Source organism: Alosa alosa, chromosome 11 (assembly GCF_017589495.1).
Source record: "Alosa alosa isolate M-15738 ecotype Scorff River chromosome 11, AALO_Geno_1.1, whole genome shotgun sequence".
Lineage (NCBI taxonomy): Eukaryota > Metazoa > Chordata > Actinopteri > Clupeiformes > Clupeidae > Alosa > Alosa alosa.
In genome coordinates this window covers 19,116,828-19,138,628 of record NC_063199.1, presented here as the reverse complement: position 1 = coordinate 19,138,628, position 21,801 = coordinate 19,116,828, and the positions used below count along the sequence as shown (strand labels likewise).

Sequence of the window (21,801 nt, the reverse complement as noted above, 5' to 3'; positions counted from 1 at the left end):
TAGATTTCTATTGCCACTCCTTCCTTCTTTTCGCAAAATTTTCACACTCATACATAGACATGTACACAAACACCATATCTATAGTCCATATCCAGTCTCCTGCAGCTCTCCTTCCTCTTGCTGTTCCATCCTCCTCACCTGGCCCTTGCCCCACCCCTCTCTCAGCTGGTTCCCTCCCTCCCTCCCTCTTTCCTCTCTCTCTCTCTTTCTCTCTCTTTTCTTCCTCCCCCGGCCAAAAGGCCCTGTCTCCTGGCCAAATCCCTCATTCTGTCCCTGCAACACCCCACGCGCCTCTCCTGAGGATTCAGCCCCATTCCATGCGCTCTCCCGAAGAGGCAAAGAAGCGGGGTGGGGGAATACCTGAGAATTCTTACCTGCACTTCACCTGGAAATACTACTCACCCCGGAGGACCTGTCTGCCACTTACCGGTTGCCCGAAGATGCATTTCGCCTCAGAAAACATCCCGCTACCTCTGCCCGCTGATCACCTAAGATCCCCTCTCCCGTGCTCCTTTGGTAACTCTGTATCTGTGCAGGACACGTCCAGTGCTCTCCCGAGGATCCTTTGAAGAGAAATACAATCAGATAGCACCTCTGATATCGGACATCTGCACACAGAGGGACAAGCCGCAGGTCTCTGATAACGCAGGACAACTTCAACCCCCTGAGTTTGGGCTCAGCCATTGTCTGATTCTTTATTAACAAGGCTGTAATAGTGCACCATGGAAAAAGAGAAAATAGAGCAAACAGTGAGTCCTGCCCTTTGCTCATGGAGAGCAGAAGGGATTTAACTTGGTGATCGGGTTAGAAGTGGGATTTGGAATGGCTAATTTCTGTAGCTATTGTGTTTTCTGTGTTGTGTTGTTTTTACACAAGGATTAGCTCCCAGTAGGTACATGTCAACTAAGGTATTTGAGATTGTGTTAGTGTTATTTTAACTGAACTGAAATTGAATAGCATGTTACTTTCCATGAGTCTGGCCAGCATCAGTGACTAACTAAAAACTGGAATATATGTGATGCGTTCTGGGAAAACCCTTCACATTGTGCAAGATTCTCAAATGATTCTGATACCATCCTAGCAACATGCAAGATTTTGGGAGGATGGTATCGAGGATTTTGCTAGGGGACAGTGTCCATAGTGTTGCAGGGATGGCATCAGAATCTTAAGTTTGTGAAATTTCACCAGAGAGGGTTGAAACAGAGCAAAATTCAAGGATGATGACCATGTGAAGGGTTTTCCTAGATCACATCACATATTTACTCTCTTCATCTGGTTTCCTTCACAAATCCAGCACACGTCAGCTTGTTGCCTCTTTGTGTGATCTTCACAAAATCCACTCGTGTGGCCTTGTTAGTATCCCTCTTTACAAATTCAGTGATGCGCCCGGGAATAATTCCCTTCAATATCCTTGTAAGCCGTGCCCAGCTGTGTCACTAGCATTCACGTGGTGGTGGATCCTTTCTTCTCCTGCCCCCCAGTGTCTTTCCATCCCTTTCATGCAGTGAGTGAGGGGCTAACAAGCCTCTGGCGGGCTAGTCCTTGTAATTAGGGTCAAACGTGACCCTGAGAGTTTCGCTGCTGAAGGACTGTGGCCCTGGGGGGCCCAGGATGCATGCTGCTCAGGCCCTTTGTTGTTGGGTAGGATTTGCTATCTCAGGGAGCTGTAATGTAAGGGATGGGGTCATTACTGGCATTGGTGAGCGGGGATGCCAAATTATTATTTTGGGGGGGTAAAGGGACAGGTTTTGGGGGTTGGGTGCACCAGGGTCATGGTGTAAATGTGTCATTGTGATTCACTGGCACATGATTTGGCACACTGAATATCACGCTACACATCTGTTGGCTATTTTATCTGAGGATTTGTTGCCATGTTGACAGGTTTCTATCAGTACATCTTTCATTCACTATTATGACTGCCTGTGAGGGGGGGGGTCCTTTCTACTGTTCAAAACAGTGAGGGCCTCTAAAGTCACCTGTCTTCCAAGTGGCAGTGGCCATGTGTGCCAAGCCTTTGAGGAAGTGGCTGTTGTGATATGAAGATGTAAAGGAGTGTGTCTGTCGACGGCAGGGTTGGAGGGGTTTAGGAAGGCAATTTTGTGAATGAAAGGGGGATTGTTCTCCCTGACAGCCGGTACTGAGAGTCAGCCTAGGCCTTTAATTAACATCATTAACCTGAAAGACAGGACGAGTTGCTGAGAGGAGCAGAGTGAGGGAGAGGAAAAGAGAGGGGTACTTTCCAAACCTGACCCCAACAGTTTCCATATTCAAACGGTTAACTCCAGGAGCACTGCTGTTACACAGTGAATAGACAGCCCTTGTTTGGTTGAACACGGTGCTTTGATGTGGCCCATGTTGTAGCCTGGACTCCTGGCCCACGCTCAGGGCTGGGTTGGTTTATGTGGTGTAGCTACTGATGCGAATCCCAGCACGTCCAGGTGAAGCAACTTTATTTTTGCAACCTCCCATGACACTGGGATGGAGCCAGGGAAAGTAATAAGTGAAAGACAGGGGACTGAACACGTTTAAGAGTTTGGGTTCCAAAGAAACAGGACATGAGTCAGTAAGTTGATAGTATCAATTAAGAGTTACAACAGGCATTATGATTCAGAATTAAGGGCGCAATGAACTCTCTTTCCCCAGGCTGCCATGGAAAAGCTTTTGTGCCACCTGAGGCACTGCATCATTGGTTTTGCACTGTGGTGTGAAATGGAAGTTTGTCTCGATGTGCAAATGATGACTCAACATTTGATATATTTTACTCTTTCTCTGTCACATTCCATTTCTGCTTCCTTGTGTCATCTCCAACGCTTCCTCACCCTTTGTCTCTCTCTCTTCCTCAGATGCCCTCTCGCTGCGGCACTGCCGTACGAATATTCACTACCACCCTCTTCGCCGCGGTGGTCCTGTTCGCCATCCTGCTGGCCTACGTCACCGGCTACCAGTTCATCCACACGGAGCAGCACCACTTGTCCTTCGGCCTGTACGGCGCCATCCTCTTCCTCCACCTGCTGTTGCAGAGCCTCTTCGCCTACCTGGAGCACCGGCGCATGCGGGGCCCTGCGAGGCCGCAGCACCTGCGTCGCTCCGTGGCCCTCTGCATCGCCGCCTACCAGGAGGACCCGGACTACCTGCGCAAGTGCCTACGCAGCGTGCGCCGCATCTCCTTCCCGGGCCTCAAGGTGGTGCTGGTGGTCGACGGCAACCGGCCCGAGGACGCATACATGATGGAGATCTTCCAGGAGGTGATGGGTGGTGCGGAGCAGGCCGGGAGCATGGTGTGGAAGGGGAACTATCACAGCGGAGGAGGAGGAGGTGGTGGAGGTGGAGGAGGAGGAGGTGGAGGTGGAGGAGGAGGAGGTGGTGGAGGAGGTGGAAGGGAGGAGGAGGCGGCGCGTGTGACACGGATTTTGCGCAACTGCCGCTACTCGTGCATCATGCAGGAGTGGGGGGGCAAGCGGGAGGTCATGTACACGGCCTTCAAGGCCCTGGGAGACTCTGTGGACTATGTGCAGGTAGGTGTTGCTCACTGGGTGTGTTTAAGGAGAGGTGGAGGACTATAAAGAGTTCCCTGGCATGCAGTGGGTCACTATTCCTCTCAAAACTCAGAAAAAGGTTCTCTCATATTATACTTTTGTTTGCTGTAGTGTTATCACAAAAAGCAACATTAAATGTATTATGGATTTTGTGATTTAGGCCATGATGTCTATAATTACTAAGTCTGAATGAAATGATTTTGTAAAGTGTACAGTGTGGCCATTCTGTTTTTTTTGTTCAGCTTTATGCCTCAGTGATCTTGGGACACATTTGTGCAGCAATGCATTTTTTAGTGGGTAGCGTGTGCTATCCTGAAAACAGCACTCACATCCATAACAATCCGATTACTGAGTTGGCACCCATATCTCCATCCCTCTCCTTCTCTCTCCCTCTCTCTCTCTCTCACACACACACACAGTCCATTGTCTTAGAGAGTGAAACTCCAAAACGCCACAGAGCTTAATACATTCACCTATACACTGTGTTTAAAATAACTCACTGAATTTATTATCAGGCTATATATATCTCTCCCTGTGGTGTGTCCGCAGCGTCCTTGTCCCTGTGGGTCAAAGTGTAGCTGCGTCCCTGACCCGTCACCTGTGTTTATGAGCACACCTGTGTGCACTGTCAGCAGCCTCTCATTGCACTGCGCAGTCATAGCCCCTGATTGGCGGCTGTTGAAACGACAAGGACCTTGAAACATCTGGGGTCCCAGTGCCATACCTCATTTACAAACGGCAAATGTTAGCTTAGCCCCAAGACCCAAGGTCTTCAAAGCTGGGAAAGACGATGGAGTGTTGGTTAAATGACATGCTGAAGCAGCTATTTCACTCCTGACCCACTGTGGTTTTGTGCTTCATCGTAAATCAAAGCAGAGGCTGAGTTATGGCCCCTTTTGTGCTTCTGTGTCAATGTGTGTGTTTGTGTGTGTGCAGGTCTGTGACTCGGACACAGTGCTAGACCCTGCCTGCACCATAGAGATGCTGAAGATTCTGGAGGAGGATCCTCTCGTTGGAGCCGTTGGTGGCGATGTTCAGGTGAGCAACTTGGGAACACATGACCCAGAGCCTCCCTTTTCTATGAACTGTCAGTTTGCAGATTTCTGCCCACCTAAATAAGGCACTTCTCTGTCAGAAATAACTCTTTTACACACAATGCTCAACAAGCAACAGTACTGACCATTATGTGTATATAGCAATCTCAAAGGTGCCTGTGCAGCATGAAAAACCTGGCTGCCTGAGCTTGCTGCAAGGAGAACAGTATGAACATTTACTGAGTGTACCTCTTCTGTTCCCCCTCCTCTCCATCTCCCTGCAGATCCTGAACAAATACGACTCCTGGATCTCCTTCCTGAGTAGTGTCCGTTACTGGATGGCATTTAACGTGGAGCGGGCGTGCCAGTCGTACTTCGGCTGTGTGCAGTGCATCAGTGGGCCCCTGGGCATGTACCGCAACTCCCTCCTCCAGCGTTTCCTGGAGCCCTGGTACCACCAGACCTTCCTGGGCAGCAAGTGCAGCTTCGGTGACGACCGGCACCTCACCAACCGCGTGCTCAGCTTCGGCTACAAGACCAAGTACACGGCACGCTCGCAATGCCAGACCGAAACGCCCACACGCTACTTGCGCTGGCTCAACCAGCAGACCCGCTGGAGCAAATCGTACTTCCGCGAGTGGCTCTACAACGCCCTCTGGTTCCACAAGCACAGCCTGTGGATGACCTACGAGTCGGTGGTGACCGGCTTCTTCCCCTTCTTCCTAGTGGCCACGGTGATCCACTTGTTCTATCGCGGGCGCCTGTGGAACATCCTGCTCTTCCTGCTCACCGTCCAGCTGGTGGGAATGGTCAAGGCCACGTACGCCTGCTTCCTGCGCGGCAGCCTCGTCATGATCTTCATGTCGCTCTACTCGCTACTCTACATGTCAAGCCTGCTGCCGGCCAAGATCTTTGCCCTCTTCACCATCAACAAGGCCGGCTGGGGCACGTCCGGCCGGCGCAAGATCGTGGTGAACTTCATCGGAGCCATTCCCGTGACGGTGTGGGCGGCCATTCTGCTGGGCGGGGTGGCCTACACCATCTACTGCGAGACTCAGGAGCCCTTCAACGAGACGGAGAAGGCCCTGCTAATAGCGGGCACCATCTTGTACGCTTGCTACTGGCTCATCCTGCTGGTGCTGTACCTGGCTATAGTGGCCAAGAGGTGCAACAAACGGGAGGAACAGTACCATCTGCCATATGCTGAGGCCTAGCACAGGGATATACTGATTGACTGCTGAGAGCCTTCCTCTCCCTTAAGGTGCTGCTACAAGAGCTGGACCAAGTCCTGACATGACTTTTGACCTTGGAGCCGCTCCCTTTCCATGGTGCTACGGACTCACTGGTGAGGGTGTGTTGATGGACAGTGGCATTGGTGGGCAGGCAGTGGAGGTATTTTGCGGGTCAACTGCTGGATGAGTCTGTTTTGTTTTGTTTTGTTTGTTGGTTCACTTGTGCACAAGGCACAAGCACCTACAGTATACAGTGGCGTTTTGTCTTAGACTTCAAAAGGGTAGTCTGAGTGAGCCAGTGATGGGGGGGGGGTCTGCGTCAAGCAAGGTGCTTTAGTGAGTTTGAAAGCACATATCATGGGACAGGTATGGACCAGGTTGTGGTCCACAAAACATTCACTTCTATACATATACTTCTGCAGGACACTCACCCTGAGTGTAACCAACTTCCTGCTTGTAAAAGCCGTAAGGTGAGCTAACATTAACCATATAGTTATGGTGAAAAGTCTCTCTTTACCAACATGGCAGGCACTTGACTGAATGTACACCATTGAGGTTATTTCTATTTTGAGGTTACTTCTTTTATTTTTTGGACTCCAGATTGACAGGACAGTCTGTTCCTTTCGGTGCTGCTAGGTATGGTGCCAAGCCTGAGATGTGATGCCTTTGCAACGGACACGACAAATCATAGACAAACGCATGACTAAAGGAAGACTGTAAGACAACCAGCTTCCATCTTTTTCCCACCCTGTCCCAAAAACACTGTTATCCGTTCCAACATAATTTTAATATGAGATCATCTACACGTTTTAAGTCATATAGTTATCAATTCTTTATGTAAATATGAATATGAACACCTTATTTCTATAGAGATGGTCTGAAATCTAATATATTTCACACTCTGCACTTGATCTAAGGAAGTATATGTGAATGCTCCACTGCAAATCTTTGATGCCAGGGGCAAAAAAACACACACACATGGTGGAAAATCCCCAATCACATACACTTAATAATCTATTAACTGTTTCCTTTTGTCACCTTGTGGACAACACAGTAAAGAAATCTCTGAAGGGAGATTGAATAACTTGAAACTTGAAAGTGCAAATAAGACACACAGAAATGTTGTTTACTGACTGTAGTCATGTCTACAAAGAAGGCCAGCTCTTGAATTTCAATCCCTTCATGCTGACGAGTTATGAGTTGAGGCATCTAATTTATTTTTGTTAGAGAAAAGTAAACACTGTTTTGTATTTTGCTGTTTAGAAGGACAATTTGGCCAGTTTGTTTTGTTGGTGACAGTGAGGGCTAGAAACCAAGTACTTTCTAAGTATCTCTTGTAGTACTCTCTTCTGACATAATATATCCTGCTCCCCAGCTGTAGTCTGGATTATTTTTGGCCAAGTCACAGTGCTATACTGATTCATTTTAGGATGTTTCATGCGCTGAATAACTTAGCAATTTGTCAAAAATGACAGAATAGGTTCCCAGTGGAACACTATTGCAACCTTAAATTTAAATGTTGCCTTTTTGAGAACCTGGCATATTCTCTCAAAGTAATGAAATATGTTAAATGTCAATTTATGTCAGGAAAAGATTTCCACTTTAAAGGACGCAGTCACAAGTATGAGCCACTGGCAAAATCTGACTGTAGGATTCAGCTGTTTGTTGCTGGAAACACATCATATCCACACAGAAGCTCTTTATGCGGCCAGACTGCAAAGAGGCGGGGGCTGGAGACTGTGTGTGTGTGTGTGTGTGTGTGTGTGTGTGTGTGTGTGTGTGTGGCACATTTAGCATGGCACTGAATGAATCAGTTCCTTCAGCCATGCTGGTGCCTAAAGGGTGGACTTTTTGGTTACACCTTTCAATGGATGGAGGAAAGGGAGGGAGACTTGACCCTCACACACACACACACACACACATATGCACACACACTCACATACCACGACTGGAACACTGAGAGCAGTGTTTGTGAGTATTGCCTAATGAGCATCAAGTGCCCACGGTCCTGTTAAATGCAGGCCTAAACAAACATGGCCGCCACCACAGGTACAGTGTCAGGAGAGATGCATAAACTGGGTTAGCAGCTATTAACTGGACTGGGTTCCACAATAACAATCTGTTTTAGTGGTTCTGAAGGAACTGGGCTTATGACATAAGAGAGGCTGTGTTGAGTTTGTCTGAGAGGAACAGGAATTCTTTTTTTTTTTTTTGTGTGTGTGTAATGAATGAGCAGTTATATTTGGTGGTTATTTTTTATTCTTTGGCAGTTGCTGGGCAGAGGGGAGACACATTGTGCCTGTCTTTGTGTTTGTGTCAGAGTGACCTCTCCCATAAAACATTTCCTTTTAAACACCTTTCGTCCTCTGCACTTACTCAAAAAGTTCCTGTGACAAGTGCTTCTTTCATTTCATGCTTCAATGTCTTTGGGGGGACTATTCGTTCTTTCCAGTAGGAGAGTGCCGGGGGTTCACCGCCCATAAATTACCAATAAGAAAACTCCAGGAAGCTATTGATTACTGAAAAACAAATATGTTTCTTATGCTTTAAGTTGTATGCAGATTTTACACTGACATATCAAAATAAATAACTTTCGATAATTTACATACATTACATGTAAAGGAAATACGGATTAGACTCACTCATACTGAGCCTCAAAATCAGTGGTGACCTTTCTGTAGGGCAGACCTCTCCTATCATATCCACTTGAATAGCAGTTTCTGAGACTTCATCTTTGTCCAGGATTCAATGAAGGGCATGTCTCCTCTTCTATCTGATTGGATCATGATCAGTTCTTTGTGCAATTCTATGAGATAGAAGAGGCAAGTCAACGGCTGGACAACAGATCAATGCCTTTAATAGCAATTGCCAACAGCTGCAATGACTGAATGTTCAGTTACCAACATGTGTTTTAAGGACAGTGCTACTCCGAGAGCTGAATGGCAATCTATTTTTGTACTGTAATATTCAAGATATTTTGAATGTGTAGCGAAACAAGCAGATAAAAAAAAATGCTGTCAGATTTGAAATGAGAGACAATGTATTTTATGACAAATCTGTATATTTTTGCCATTGTGAAATATGTGATGTTGGGTTTTCACAATGCACTGTGCAGTCCATGACCCATGATGGGTTCTTTCTGTGTTCTGTACAGCATTTGAGTTTACAGACTGTCAAACCTGCAGCATAAGTGTCGAGTCCCATTTCTGTGGCTAGCTCAGGATGCTGTACAGATGTGCACCAGTTAACCATCTAGAGAGACAGTTCACGGTAAATGTCACAATGTAGGCTGTCAATAACAGAATATTATTAGAAGTGTATTATGTTGTTTATGTTGTCAAAAACAATAATAGTTTCAGTTATAATAGCAATGCAGTTGCAAAGATACAACATAGATATATGACTTGTGTCTGTTTACGTCTTCCAAAGGAAATATAAATGGTGCATAGCAAATGTCTACTAGATGATTTACAAAATCAAATTCAGTATATAGAATTGTGGTCATCTTCTGCCTTCTAAATTACATTGGTGTGGGTTTTCTAAAAATGTAGACATATAGCCTTTTTGTTTTGACAACAAAACAACCTAATGAACCTTTAATAATTCTGAGGTGTTTAGTACAAGTTGGGTCAAACTGCCAACACAATCATTTATTTTAAATTTGGGACCTGATCACACAACAGCACATTCTGTACGGCCCAATAACTGATGTTAGGCCACAAGTAAGTAACTGGGAATGACCGATCATGTAAAAAAAAATCAAGTTTTCATGTGTAGATATTTAAATATGTAAGAAAGGGATTTCTAAAAGCATTTTTAAAAATCAATTTTAATTCAAACGGTGTTTATTTTTTCAGACAATATGATATCTGTAAAGCATTGTTTTTAAGAACAATAAATATTATCTGAATTCAGCTGCTTTAAACAATCTGTTCCTACTGCTCAAGGGCTTTTCACCCCCACCCCCTCCCTCCAGTAGTAAAATTGCTTTTCATGGCCATCTCTTTACTTTGCATTCTCTTGTATGGGCAGCTGAAAAATCACACAATGGAAGACCTCAATGGAGCTACTGGAGAAATCTCATGCTTGATCCATCTTCATCTAGGTCGATGTCAAGAGCACTGCCAAAGTGTCCAGACTGACAATCTGGCAGAGATCTAACGTTCACCCACCAGCCTCTGACCTTGTTGGGACTCCCCTGAGTCCACAGTCTCTGTCTGGCCGAGGCCATACGCTACACTTTCTTAGGCACATTGGTAATAATGGGTTTGGGTCGAGTCTTGAAGATCAGCTTCTTCTTGATGAGGGCGGTGACGGTGTACGTGGTAGGCCTGTCCTGATTGGTCTCCATGGCAACCTCCCCGCCCTGCGGAAGGCCGGAGCGTTTCATCAGGACAGCGAAGGGTTTCTCCAGCTTCACCTGCTTCCCATAGAGGATATGATGGCCCACGATGAGGATGGGAACGCCCTGGGGGAGGAATACAAGCATGAAACACACACACACACACACACACACACACACACACACGTAACGGTGGCCAGCTGGTACATAGTTGTGCAGTATGTGCGTTGTGTAAACCTCCATCCTGACGCCTTATGAGACGTGCTAGTGAGAGAGCTAGCAGCTTGGGCTTTTAACTCAATTGCTAGCGCACTTGACTCCTGATCCAAGGTGCTGCAGTTTGCGGGTTTGAGTCCGGGCGAGTGTAGGGCAGCAGATTACATTGGTGCCAGGATCCGAATCGGGAGTAAGGTTTAGGGGATGAATATAACAAGCATCCAAATAACTTTTGTAGAAACTGTATATAGTTTACATCTTACTGATATTACTACTAATAATAAAAGGAAGCATACACAAATGAAATGCTTTAAAGCAACACTAAAGAACTTTCCCTCTGTCGCACGCATGCTATTTGTTTATCCAGCACCGGCTTTGCAAATAACAATGTCCACAGAGTTCTATGGAAATGCAATGCCAGACAAGTTTACAACCTATGTGTGTATGATTTGTGGGGAAACAAACCCCTGACCTGTGCATTGCTTGTACCATGCTCTCCTAATAGACTGAGATGAGAAAGTTATAGTTTAGAATCTAGGTGATAATAATAATAATAATAATAATAATAATAATAATGTTATAATTATATAGCGGCTTTCTCAAACTCCAGGTCGCTTTACAAGAGATGTATGGATGTCTACTACTAATTCTGTAGTGGTCAGTACAATATAGTTCTCACCCATTGACTGTATAGAAAAAGTTCTCACCTCTTTGGTATAGTGCAAGTCTCCCATGATGCTCCCTGCCATACTGGTGTTGTGACGTGACACCACCTCCCCCTGGAGTTCCAGCAGCAACCACTCAGCAGGGCTGTCACCTAGGGCACTGAAACACAAACACACACACACACACAATAACTCATCTATATTAGTGCAGTCCTGCCTCATTAATCAATCCACATGTAAATTACTTGCTCCACTTTGAACATGAAACTAAGGGCGTCTGATACAACATCTGAGACACCTCAGCTTTGACATACTGTACTGAGGAGGTAACTGAATATTTCAATGTTTATCAATAACACAAAATGTGGAAAAATGCTTACCTTGAGACGATGATTTGCACCATGCTGGGGTTTTAAGATCACAGACAGTCCGTCTACATATAGGAAAACAACTGTTTGAATGTATTTGTATTTCTATAAAGAAGTCGTTGTCACACCGAATAAACAACCCAAAACAAAGCTAATGTTACCATCTAGTAAGCTAGCTAACCTCTGTCATGTGCAATGACTTCTAATCGCCTTAACAAGAAGGAGACGGTAAAAAAATCTCACAGTGAAGTATTTCGATGACTTGTCGCTGATATGACCTTTTGGACCTTTCAAAATAATAACTTGAAACAAGCAAATAACATTGTTTACATGACATGCATGTCATCGTACCATCATCGAAAATGTAACAAGCAATTTCCCGCCAGCCTCTCGAACCAGACTCTACAGCTGCTTCCGGTTGGAACTTTACTTGGATTTCAGTTCCGGGTTGAAGGTTACCAACGTGGTACCCGTGCATCAACGTGTACACATTCGTAATGAAAGTTTATGATATTTACCGACAAAACTAAGAAAGGGACAGAAACAAGTAAGTGAATTTGTTAACCACAGGCATACACATGAACCTATACAAAGCACTGTATTGTAATGTATTACTAGTGGCAGTGGATTTGAGCTCAACTAGCTTTTTAACTGCTATTTTTAGCCAGCTAACTGTTAGCTCTGGTAGTTGATGTGAGCACATCGTTGTCATCACAATATTTTAATATAATCTAGATAGTAACGTATATTGAAATCACGCAAGTGTAACTGTTAGCTTGGCGGATTTTGATTTAGCTGTCACAGGTTTGAGAACTGCTGGTCCAGATTTCTCCTAATCGCAGTGATGCTCAACTGTGCTACGGCAACTAACGTTACATTTATTCTAACGTTAACGTTAATCGGTGTGGCACTGGCAACAACATGCTCTACTAATGACCAATCCGTACTTATTTCATTACAGGAATAATGGGGGAGTTCAAAGTGCACAGAGTTCGGTTCTTTGACTATATGCCCAGCGGTATCAGGGCCATAGCTTTCAACCAGCAAACAGAGATTATGGCTGTTGCCAGACTCGATGGTTCAGTGGAAATCTTCAATTTCTCTGACCACTTATTTCAGGAAAAGGTAAGGCCTTATATGTTGATCGCTATGTCTTAGCAACGCGAGTACTCAATAGAAGAGTACATCTAAAAAATCTGGTTTACCGTTTACACGTGGGACTCGACAGCGTGTGTGTAGGAAATCCTGATATCTTCAATTTTGAAGCCATGTTTCAGAGTATTTTTGCATAGCAGTCATCACTGTCCCCTCTTGTGACAGGTCATTCCGGGAAAAGAACAGCGGAGTATTGAAGCCCTTTGTTGGGTTGGGGAAAGACTGTTTAGTGCTGGCTTGAGTGGAGAAATAATCGAGTTTGACTTGCACAACTTGAGACCTAAGCTCACCATCGATGCCTATGGTGGACCCATCTGGACCATAACTGTCAATCCTCAAGGAACACATCTCGCGGTTAGTGTGTAATTGCGTCTGTGGACTTGGGTGTGGGTAACTCTTATGGATAACTCTTGAACATGTGATAAGATTGACTGGGCTATTCAGAGATTGCACCTTTTTGAATAGTCTCCTTGATTCTCCCCTTGTCGCAGGTGGGATGTGAAGATGGCACAGTGAAGCTGTTTGAGGTTCTGGAGGACGGAATTCAATTTGAGCGAAACTTAGACAGAAAGAAAGGTGAGCGAAATGAGCTGTGCTTTATCTCTGAGCTCTGCAAGCTTTAACTGAGGTTGTATTGTGATTTTTGAAATGAGTCCATGGAATGATGGTAGAGGGTAAAGCAAAATGTCTGCCGTCATATTCAATGTACATATACCATGATGTCTCAATGCACCTCACATAGTAAACATATGTGTTAAACCATTTTGTGTTCCATATCAATACATATATTAAGTAATATTAATTGTAATTGTAATCAGGTTTATTCAGCCATGTTTCTTCTACCCACAGGGCGCATCTTGTCTCTGTGTTGGCATCCATCAGGCACTAAGATTGCCGCTGGGATGATGGACATGATCTGCATGTTTGACATCAAGACTGGTGAGGGTCCTGGAGCTCACAGTGAATATGATGATGGAATATAGTTCTGATGTGCAGACGTGTCGGAGTGTTTGTGTTTGAGTTCATTCCTTCTGTGTTTAAAAACCAACCAAAGTCATTTGGTGGGGTTGAACTTTTCACTAAGAAATCCACGGAATCATTTTAGATGCCATGGCTTACTCAAAGGATATAATTAGGAAGGCTGTCTGTGCCCATCAGTTACAGTTCTTTAGTCGCACATAGTCTGAGCTACAGCAAACAGATTATTTGAGCATCGCTGATGGCAGGCTCTTTTCTAGTGTTATTTGAAGTCTGTTGATCCAAACTAAGCATATTGCATTGTTTAAAACATTGTCGGACATTTAAAAAATGTATGTCTTCTGAAAACAATTTTGAGGCTCGTGTTTGTGTGTGTGTGTGTGTGTATACGCACATAACGTTGACGGCGTGTGTGTGTGTCGCGGGCGGGCGCATCAGGTCATGCAATCCACAGGTTGCTTGTTGACAAGGCGCGGGGTGCCCCAAAGAACCAGGAGTGTGTGGTATGGAGTGTGGTCTACCTGGCAGACGACACAGTCATCAGTGGCGACTCGGCCGGCAGGGTGAAGGTGTGGGACGCGCACACAGGCACGCTCATCAAGAACCACGACGTCACCAAGTGGGACGTCCTGACACTCTCACTGTCACAGGTAAGCTACTGTCTATTGCTGCTTTCAGACCTAGGTGTAAGTCCGCATGTTCTGCGGATGTCAAATGGTTGGGCCGTATATCTGAACATAACCGGCTATTTGGATTTCCGAACTCAGCCGGCTCTTACACTACTCCCCTCCTAGTATCTCCGACGGACATTATGTAAATGAGCTTGTGTCTGAACGAAGCGGAGATTCTGTTCATGTGCGTGTTCAACCATGCGGAGATTCTGTTCATATGCGTCGGTGTTGTTCACATATATGACCGCATAATGTCAGCATGTTAGCATCATATCTGAATCACCCGAAGGGTCGGACCTCCGTTTGACAAAGCTCCGCAAATACTGCGGAGGACGTGTCTGAAAGCAGCTTGTGTGTGTCTGTTTTGTTAGTCTGTGGCCCTAATTTAAACTGTGTGCCATGTCTAAAGTCTAATTAAAGCTTGTTTAATAGGGATGCTAATTTAATGACATGAGCAAGATCTTAAATGCAAACATTGGTGGATCAGCTCAATGCTCTCACACACTACACAACAGCTTTTGTTCATTCACAAGACCCTTTGCTCATCAAGTGACTTTGCACTGTGCCGATCATTTGAAATAGGACCCCCACTGTCACTCGGGGGACTGGCGGGTCGGATGTTTGTGCTAATGGCTTTTCCACATGGAGACAAAGTAAATGGAAGGTGCCGAATGTTCCATGGCGTTTAAGCCCATATGTTATACACTGACTGATGGATTTCCACCTGTTTCAGTAATAAACGTTTTTAACTAGTTAACTAGTAAACACAATTCCATGTTGCTGTTTAACTTGCCGGAGTAGCCTCCCTAGATGCAGTGAGTTTGCCCTCCTTGAAGCAGTGGATGATCTAGTTCTCAGGCTAAACATGATTTTTTAAGCAGCAACCCTTTTTTTATAGCCAGATGACAACAGGGCTACCTTTTTAAAACCCAGTGATATTTCTTTTCTTTTTTTGCCACAAAACAGAAATGGGATCACTGTAAGAATCGTAGGCCAGTATTATTTTGTGCTATACTGCCGAAAAATACATATCATTTCCCTGGTTTTTATTTGAGGCAGGCACTTATTCTACTGAAAGTGTCTTGTCTGCAAGGGATTATAAAGGGCCTGTGTTTATTGGAGACTCACTATTGTTTGAAGTTTTGCAGTAAAAGCAGTTCTGACGTTGTGCCATATGCCACATCATTCTGTGGTAGGCCATGGTATCACTAAATGGCTTATTCTTAGTTAAGGTAGGGTTGGAGAGACATTGTGCATGTTTTGAGTAAGTGTGTGTGTGTTTTATTTTGATTGGCAGGATGAGACCAGTCTTGTTGCTGGAACATCAGAGGGAACCGTAGTCCAGTTCCAGTTCCTGTCCACAGCTCTGGGGCAGGAGGACAAGGAGTGGGTCAGGACTAGAACTTTCAAGAACCATACGCATGATGTCAGGGCGGTGGCAGAAGCTGGGTCAGCCATCATTTCAGGAGGTTGGATCAGATTGCATTGCTTTTAATATTTAAGATGAAACTAAATAAGACAATGTAATAATAGAATTGTCTATTTGAGTAACACTTCACTTGGATAATGTGTCTACAGTCTACAGGTGGTTTGTTAGAATTTAAGTTTAGTCTCCAAAATTGTTGTTGAACAATTACTGAACATCCCTATAACCAAAGCCAACCCCTAACCTTAACCATAAGTTGTTGTTAACAGTGTGTCAACAATCTGAGCATCTGTAGATAGTCTATAGGAGAGTTATAGGATATATAGGAGTTATATAGGAGTTATGTGTGAGTGTGGATTGATCTATGGTGTAGGTAGGTCTATACAAAGTACGTCATAGAGTACTGGTAAGTTCAACCTTCAAAAATGAACAAAATGTATGATTCCGGGAACTGTCGAAGGTCATGTATTCACAAGCAATGCGAAAAAATATTGGTGATATTTCTACTTGCGATGTGTCAGACACACTGATGCCAACTCTTCTCTTAAATTTTTCTCAAACTCGAGCAAAAGTAGTTTATTCACCTGTGTATCGTATATCAATATCATAAGGAAAGCATTGTGATGCTAACCTGTGATTCCCACCTCTAATGTTTGAGTGTTGCTAAGACCTGTGCTCTCTTATCTCTCTTCACGTGATTACCTGTCATGTGCTGACCTGTCGTGCTGACCTGGCTCCCTCTGTCTCTCGGTCTCTCAGGTATGGACACCCAGCTGGTAGTGAGACCTCTCTTAGAGAAACATGATGTCAAGTCTCAGGCCTCTGCATTACGCAAAGTCCAGTTCCCACACGTAAGTCTGGCCTCAATTACCTCCCCCATCACATGGAGTGAAGATTACTGATGGCATCAACACACAGTTTAGGCACCATACCGATTAATCATAAACACAGCACAGATTACAGAATGTCATAATTGCAGTTCACATTTCTGGCTCAGATTACTGTTTTTCATAGTTAACCAGTATAATGGTCTTCAGAATTACTCGGATGCTCTACAACAGATTGATGGATTGAAAATGGTTTTATTCACTGCTGGTTGTTATTTTTCTTTCTCTCTCTCTCTGTAGCGGCGGTTGGTGTCTTGTGCTAAGAAGGCTCAGCTCGTCTTGTTCCAGTATCCCTCCCATCTGGAGCTGTGGAGGCTAGGAGAGAGTGAAGGACATGGTAAACACAAACATATGGAACATAAAACAAGATTTGTAATCCCCCAGTCATCATCTCTGGATATTCATAAGCTCTTGTTGGCGGATGTTTAAATTTAAAGGCATAGTTTAACAGTGATACTTCCTCTTATGTCAGGAACTCCAGGTGATAAGTTGCCAGTTCAGAGGAACCCAGAGAAACTTCTTCAGTTGAAGACCAAGGTGTGTGAGCTGACATTTTCTTAATGCACTATGTCCTGTAGTCAGCTGTAACAATGGTAGTGTGTCAAAGTGACTATGTAGAGATTAAATGAGTGATTAAAGTGTGGGGAGATAGTGTAATGGTACACTAAGATCATAAACTCTAAGCTACTATGTGCCATGTCAGTGTGAGCTGTAACCTTGTGCTGTTTGTGTCTGTAGGGAGAGGAGCATATCTGCTGTAGTGCGGTGTCCCCATGCGGAGGATGGCTGGCCTACTCGACCACTTCCAGTTTACGCCTGTACAAAGTACAGCATGAGAACAACAACATCAGCATCACCAAGGTATACATTACTAAGGCACACTGTTATGGATATGTACTGTGTAGAACATCAGCATCACCAAGCTATACATTACTAAGGCACACTGTTACTATGGATATGTACTGTGTAGAACATCAGCATCACCAAGCTATACATTACTAAGGCACACTGTTACTATGGATATGTACTGTATAGAACATCAGCATCACCAAGATATAAGTCACCAAGCTATACATTACTAAGGCACACTGTTACTATGGATATGTACTGTATAGAACATCAGCATCACCAAGATATAAGTCAGCAAGCTATACATTACTAAGGCACACTGTTACTATGGATATGTACTGTATAGAACATCAGCATCACCAAGCTATACATTACTAAGGCACACTGTTACTATGGATGTCTACTGTATGTATAGAACATCTCGTATGCACACGTATACAACATGAGAACCTCAGCATCACCAAGAAAAATGTTACTATGACATACTGAAACTATGGATATGTACTATATGTATAGAACATATGCACATGTATTTGTATGTAACATCTGTTCCCATTTGGTGTGACATACAGTCTCTCACTTTCAGACAAGAGGCTTCGAAGAGGGAATGTGCTGAAAATGTTTTCAGAATTTCTGAAATTCAGGGGTAGATTTCTCTTGGCTTGTCGTCTGTTGGCCCCCATACTCACTGTTGTTACATTGGTAGAGCTAAGCCTATCTGCAGGAAAAGATATTAGCATCTAATGATCTTTGTCAAATGGACCCTGAGCAGGGCACTTTACTGTTGTTTACAACTCCTCTGTCCAGTTCAGGGATTAAGCTCAAAGAGCCACTTTAGTTCTCTAGTTCTCCGGGGAGAACTTTCCTGCCAGAACCAAAATGAGCCCAATTAGACTTGGCCCCTCCACTCCTGTTGTTTAGGAACTGAATACAGAAAAAAAGGCTTTGCATGAAGGGAGCTCTTGGACGAGTTTGTAAGCTGTATTTCTCTGAGTAGCCAATAGATGGCAGCAGGTCATTCCTCTTCTGTGAATGTGAAGGAGCAGTATGTACAGTGTTTTCCGTCATATGTTTGTGACTGCAAGTCATTGATGACAATTGCTGTCACATACATTTGACAGTTGAGGGAAAGTCTGAGGAGAAAAATAAAAATGACTTCACTATGACTATTTTTGACTATGACTGATTTATTTCAATTTGATTGTTTTTCTCTAATCAATCTCTCTCTCTCTCTCTCTCTCCTGCTCCATCAGATGTCTAAGCTCCCTAAAGTTCTGCACTGGGCCCACCAGCTGTGCTTCTCTGCAGACTCATCCCAGCTGTTTGCTGCTTCGGCAAACTCCTCCGTCCATGTGGTCTCCCTCAGTGCTAACAGCTGCAAACACAAACACACCTTTAAGCCCAAGACAGGTGAGCGGAAAATCACGTGCTCAATGCTCATGGTCGCGACCATGGGGAGGAGACGTCAAGGAAAAGCCCATTTGTTTTAGTTTCATAGTCTGGACCTTTAACAAGAGGGTGTCAAGGAAAATGGTGCACATCTCGTATTCACTGTAGAGTCGAGACTTTGATGTGGGATATATGAAATATGTATACAAAAACAAGTTCCATTAGTTTTTAACAAGTTCTATTATGAACTAGAGTATTTATTAAAGCGGTTTTATTCCTAAGAAGAGTGCCTTGGCGTCCTGCATGTTTTTTGAGATTTCCGTCTTCTTGCTAAAGAGCACCTTCTAGTTATAAATATATTTTTTACACCATCTGAACGCCACAGCCCTCCAGACCCTTCCCCCTTGGTTTAAGTTACATAAAAACAACACCTACTGTTTACTATCTACACCCTTCTTCCTACTTCTCTAATTCAACATATGACACTATCGATGGCTATTGTAGACATGAATTTCCTTGAGCAATTTGTAACCTGTAATCGAGTACATTGCATAGTTAGATATTTTTATTAATATTTTGATTTACACCTTCATAGTTTAAAACATGATGTTTAGGTGGGTATATTGGTTTGATGTGGTCATCTCACCCGTTTATGTCCTTCCATCAGGTTCAACACAGCCCATACATCTACTCTCAGTTAGTGCGGATGGTCAGTGGCTGGCCACAGCTAACAGTGACTGTGAAATCCATATCTATAGCCTGACCACACTCAAGGTGAGTTGTGAGCTGCAAGGCTTATGGAACTCATATTTTTTTTGCTGGCAAGAAGATGTTGTCTTTGAGATGTTATCTTGGATGCTGATTGGCTAACTGTTGAGTCTCTCTTGTTTCAGAGCCACTGCAAAGTGCCTGTGTACAGGTCAGGGGTCAGCGCCATGGCGATTCACCCAACCACAAACAACCTGTTTATGGCGCATGCAGATCAACAGGTAGACCCTTCTCCATCAAAATCAGACAGACTCCTTGCTTTCATTTACAGTCCTCCTGCTTAGTACATTGACTGTCTGACATTGCCCTTGCATTTTGTACCTGACTGAACTGACCTGCTGTACAGTTAGTTAGTTGCACACTGACTCCTGATTGATCTGATCAGTAGCGTTTTAATGACTGATTTAAAGGGGGCGTGCTCAATTCAGGGGTTCGTTCAAGTTATGCACGCAAAGGGGAGGGTTGCTCAGAGCAGGCTCAAGATCTTCTGTTCTATGAGATACAGTATGTCAGATGGGTAAAGGTTTACTGCTGACATGGTGATTTAAAAAAAATAAGAGAAATAGAAAGTTGAATTTGAACCTGTTGTGAAAGCAATACGTAAACTGCGCATAATCTGCTAAACCTTAACTTAGTTTGAGAGCTGATTCATGGAATAGGTGTTAATGTGTCGCTGTGTCTGTGGTGCCTGTGCTTGCGTTCTCTGCAGGTGTTTGAGTTCTCCATTGAGCAGAAGCAGTACACCGACTGGAGTCGGCAGGTGCAGAGGGTCGGGTTGCATTTCAAATGGCTGGAGCGGGACACGCCTGTCACCAGTGTGACCTTTAACCCCCGAAACCCTGCCCACATCATCCTGCATGACATGTACATGTTCTGTGTCATTGACCAAAGCCTGGTAAGAGCCACGAGCCCCCTCTCTTGCCGTGTGCCAGCATGTAGCCACGTGTGGATGTGAGTGTTTTGTCTGTTTTTTTTTTTTTTGGTGATGCCACTAACACCCTTGTTTCCGTGTGCTTTCAGCCTCTTCCTCAAAAGTACAGCCAGCTCTATAACCAGCTCACCCTAAAGAGTATGCCGGAGCAGGAGAGACAGGAGCACTGCCACGCCTTCAAAGTCTGCAAACTCTTCCAGGTGAGATGGCAGCGCCCACTGGTTGCTGCAGTACATTTTCCTTCCACCAGAGGGTGCTCTTGCACAGCGTACATAGAGTGACTGATGTATAAGTAGTATATATACTCTTTTGATCCCGTGAGGGAAATTTAGTCTCTGCATTTATCCCAATCCGTGAATTAGTGAAACACACTGCACAAAGTGAACACACAGTGAGGTGAAGCACACACTAATCCCGGCGCAGTGAGCTGCCTGCAACAACAGCGGCGCTCGGGGAGCAGTGAGTGGTTAGGTGCCTTGCTCAAGGGCACTTCAGAGCAAGGCACCTAACACCTAACCTACCATTGACATGTGGTTCTGTCCACTAACATAAGCAGGAAATGGTAAACAAATATGTTTTACTCTGAAATTAGTAGTGGACGTGTCATAGTGAACTGTCTGAGTTTTAAATATTTTTGGCATGGTGGTATGTCATAGTGCCTTAATTAAGACCTCTTTTTGGCTCATTGACTAGGATATGTTCATTTCAATGAATGAATAATGTGTGGGTAGTGGAAAAAGAATTGATGAAATAATGCTATGGGCAGCTGACTTGATGATGGCTTTATGTCAGGCGTCAGACTCTGAAAAGGAAGGATACCATAAAATATGCCTTAGCTTGTGTGTGTGTTAACATCAGTATTGTGTGTGTGTGTGTGTGTGTGTGTGTGTCCACCACTCAGCCCCTGATGTGTGTGGGACATGATGGAGGATCACTCCCTGGTGGTGGTAGAGCGCTCCCTGCTGGACATCACGGCGAAACTCCCGGCGCCAGTCAAACAGAAGAAGTTTGCCACTTAAGAGAGTACCCCTGTGTGTGTGTGTGTGTGTGTATGTGTTTGTGTGTGTATGAGTATTCCTGTGTGTGTGTTTGAGTGTATACGAGTATTCCTGTGTGTGTGTGTGTGTGAGAGAGAGTATTCTTTTGTGTGAGCGTTTGTGTGGGTGATTTCAGCCTTGCTTTGTAATGAGTTTTACATAGTATACAGTAATAAATGACTTATTTACTGTAAAAGTTACCATTTTGTCTCTTCTTGTCACCATACATTGCCATGTCTTCAGGTATAATGGCATGGCAGTGCTTTTAGTCAAATGGAACATTGTTGCATTTTTACCTTTAAAAAGCAACTGGAAGC

At 44.3% G+C, this 21,801-nt stretch overlaps 3 protein-coding genes across 5 annotated transcripts in view; 2 read left to right on the top strand and 1 right to left on the bottom strand.

The window, feature by feature from the left end:
- has3 (hyaluronan synthase 3) overlaps positions 1 to 6,754 on the top strand; it is an 8,560-nt gene extending 1,806 nt beyond the window's left edge. Inside the window, exons 2-4 of the mRNA XM_048257387.1 lie at positions 2,844 to 3,515; positions 4,473 to 4,574; positions 4,855 to 6,754. Coding sequence (XP_048113344.1) covers positions 2,844 to 3,515; positions 4,473 to 4,574; positions 4,855 to 5,784 — 1,704 coding nt within the window. The 3' untranslated portion in view covers positions 5,785 to 6,754. The remainder of the gene's footprint in view (positions 1 to 2,843; positions 3,516 to 4,472; positions 4,575 to 4,854) is intronic.
- Positions 6,755 to 9,629: 2,875 nt separating this feature from the next.
- On the bottom strand, positions 9,630 to 11,815 carry chtf8 (CTF8, chromosome transmission fidelity factor 8 homolog (S. cerevisiae)). Of its 3 annotated transcripts, none has more exons than XM_048257897.1 (4): positions 11,745 to 11,815; positions 11,406 to 11,458; positions 11,068 to 11,185; positions 9,630 to 10,270 (listed from the first exon to the last, which is right to left on the bottom strand). In XM_048257897.1, the coding sequence occupies exons 2-4, from the start codon at positions 11,426 to 11,428 to the stop codon at positions 10,037 to 10,039; spliced, it is 375 nt and encodes a 124-aa protein (XP_048113854.1). In that variant the 5' UTR covers positions 11,429 to 11,458; positions 11,745 to 11,815; the 3' UTR covers positions 9,630 to 10,036. The 3 variants fall into 3 exon arrangements, with proteins under 3 accessions (XP_048113854.1, XP_048113853.1, XP_048113855.1); XM_048257896.1 differs by having other exon boundaries at positions 11,637 to 11,751; XM_048257898.1 differs by lacking the exon at positions 11,745 to 11,815 and adding an exon at positions 11,575 to 11,626.
- Positions 11,816 to 11,823: 8 nt separating this feature from the next.
- Positions 11,824 to 21,684, top strand: utp4 (UTP4 small subunit processome component). Its single transcript, XM_048257895.1, is given in 18 exon segments — positions 11,824 to 11,940; positions 12,355 to 12,518; positions 12,714 to 12,902; positions 13,040 to 13,124; positions 13,398 to 13,487; positions 13,965 to 14,176; positions 15,495 to 15,666; positions 16,383 to 16,474; positions 16,751 to 16,847; positions 16,983 to 17,047; positions 17,249 to 17,371; positions 18,613 to 18,769; positions 19,416 to 19,522; positions 19,642 to 19,737; positions 20,226 to 20,411; positions 20,537 to 20,647; positions 21,349 to 21,363; positions 21,365 to 21,684. Coding segments are annotated over 18 exon segments (2,103 nt in total). The 5' UTR covers positions 11,824 to 11,900; the 3' UTR covers positions 21,467 to 21,684.
- Positions 21,685 to 21,801: the final 117 nt, after the last annotated feature.

What these genes read in the sequence shown, in the direction of transcription:
- chtf8 (XM_048257897.1), bottom strand. Translation starts at nt 11,428, where the DNA reads ATGGTGCAAATCATCGTCTCAAG. An exon ending in GTGCAAATCATCGTCTCAAG is followed by an intron (nt 11,186 to 11,405) that starts GTAAGCATTTTT and finishes TTTGTGTTTCAG; the next exon opens with TGCCCTAGGTGACAGCCCTG. An exon ending in ACTTGCACTATACCAAAGAG is followed by an intron (nt 10,271 to 11,067) that starts GTGAGAACTTTT and finishes TTCCTCCCCCAG; the next exon opens with GGCGTTCCCATCCTCATCGT.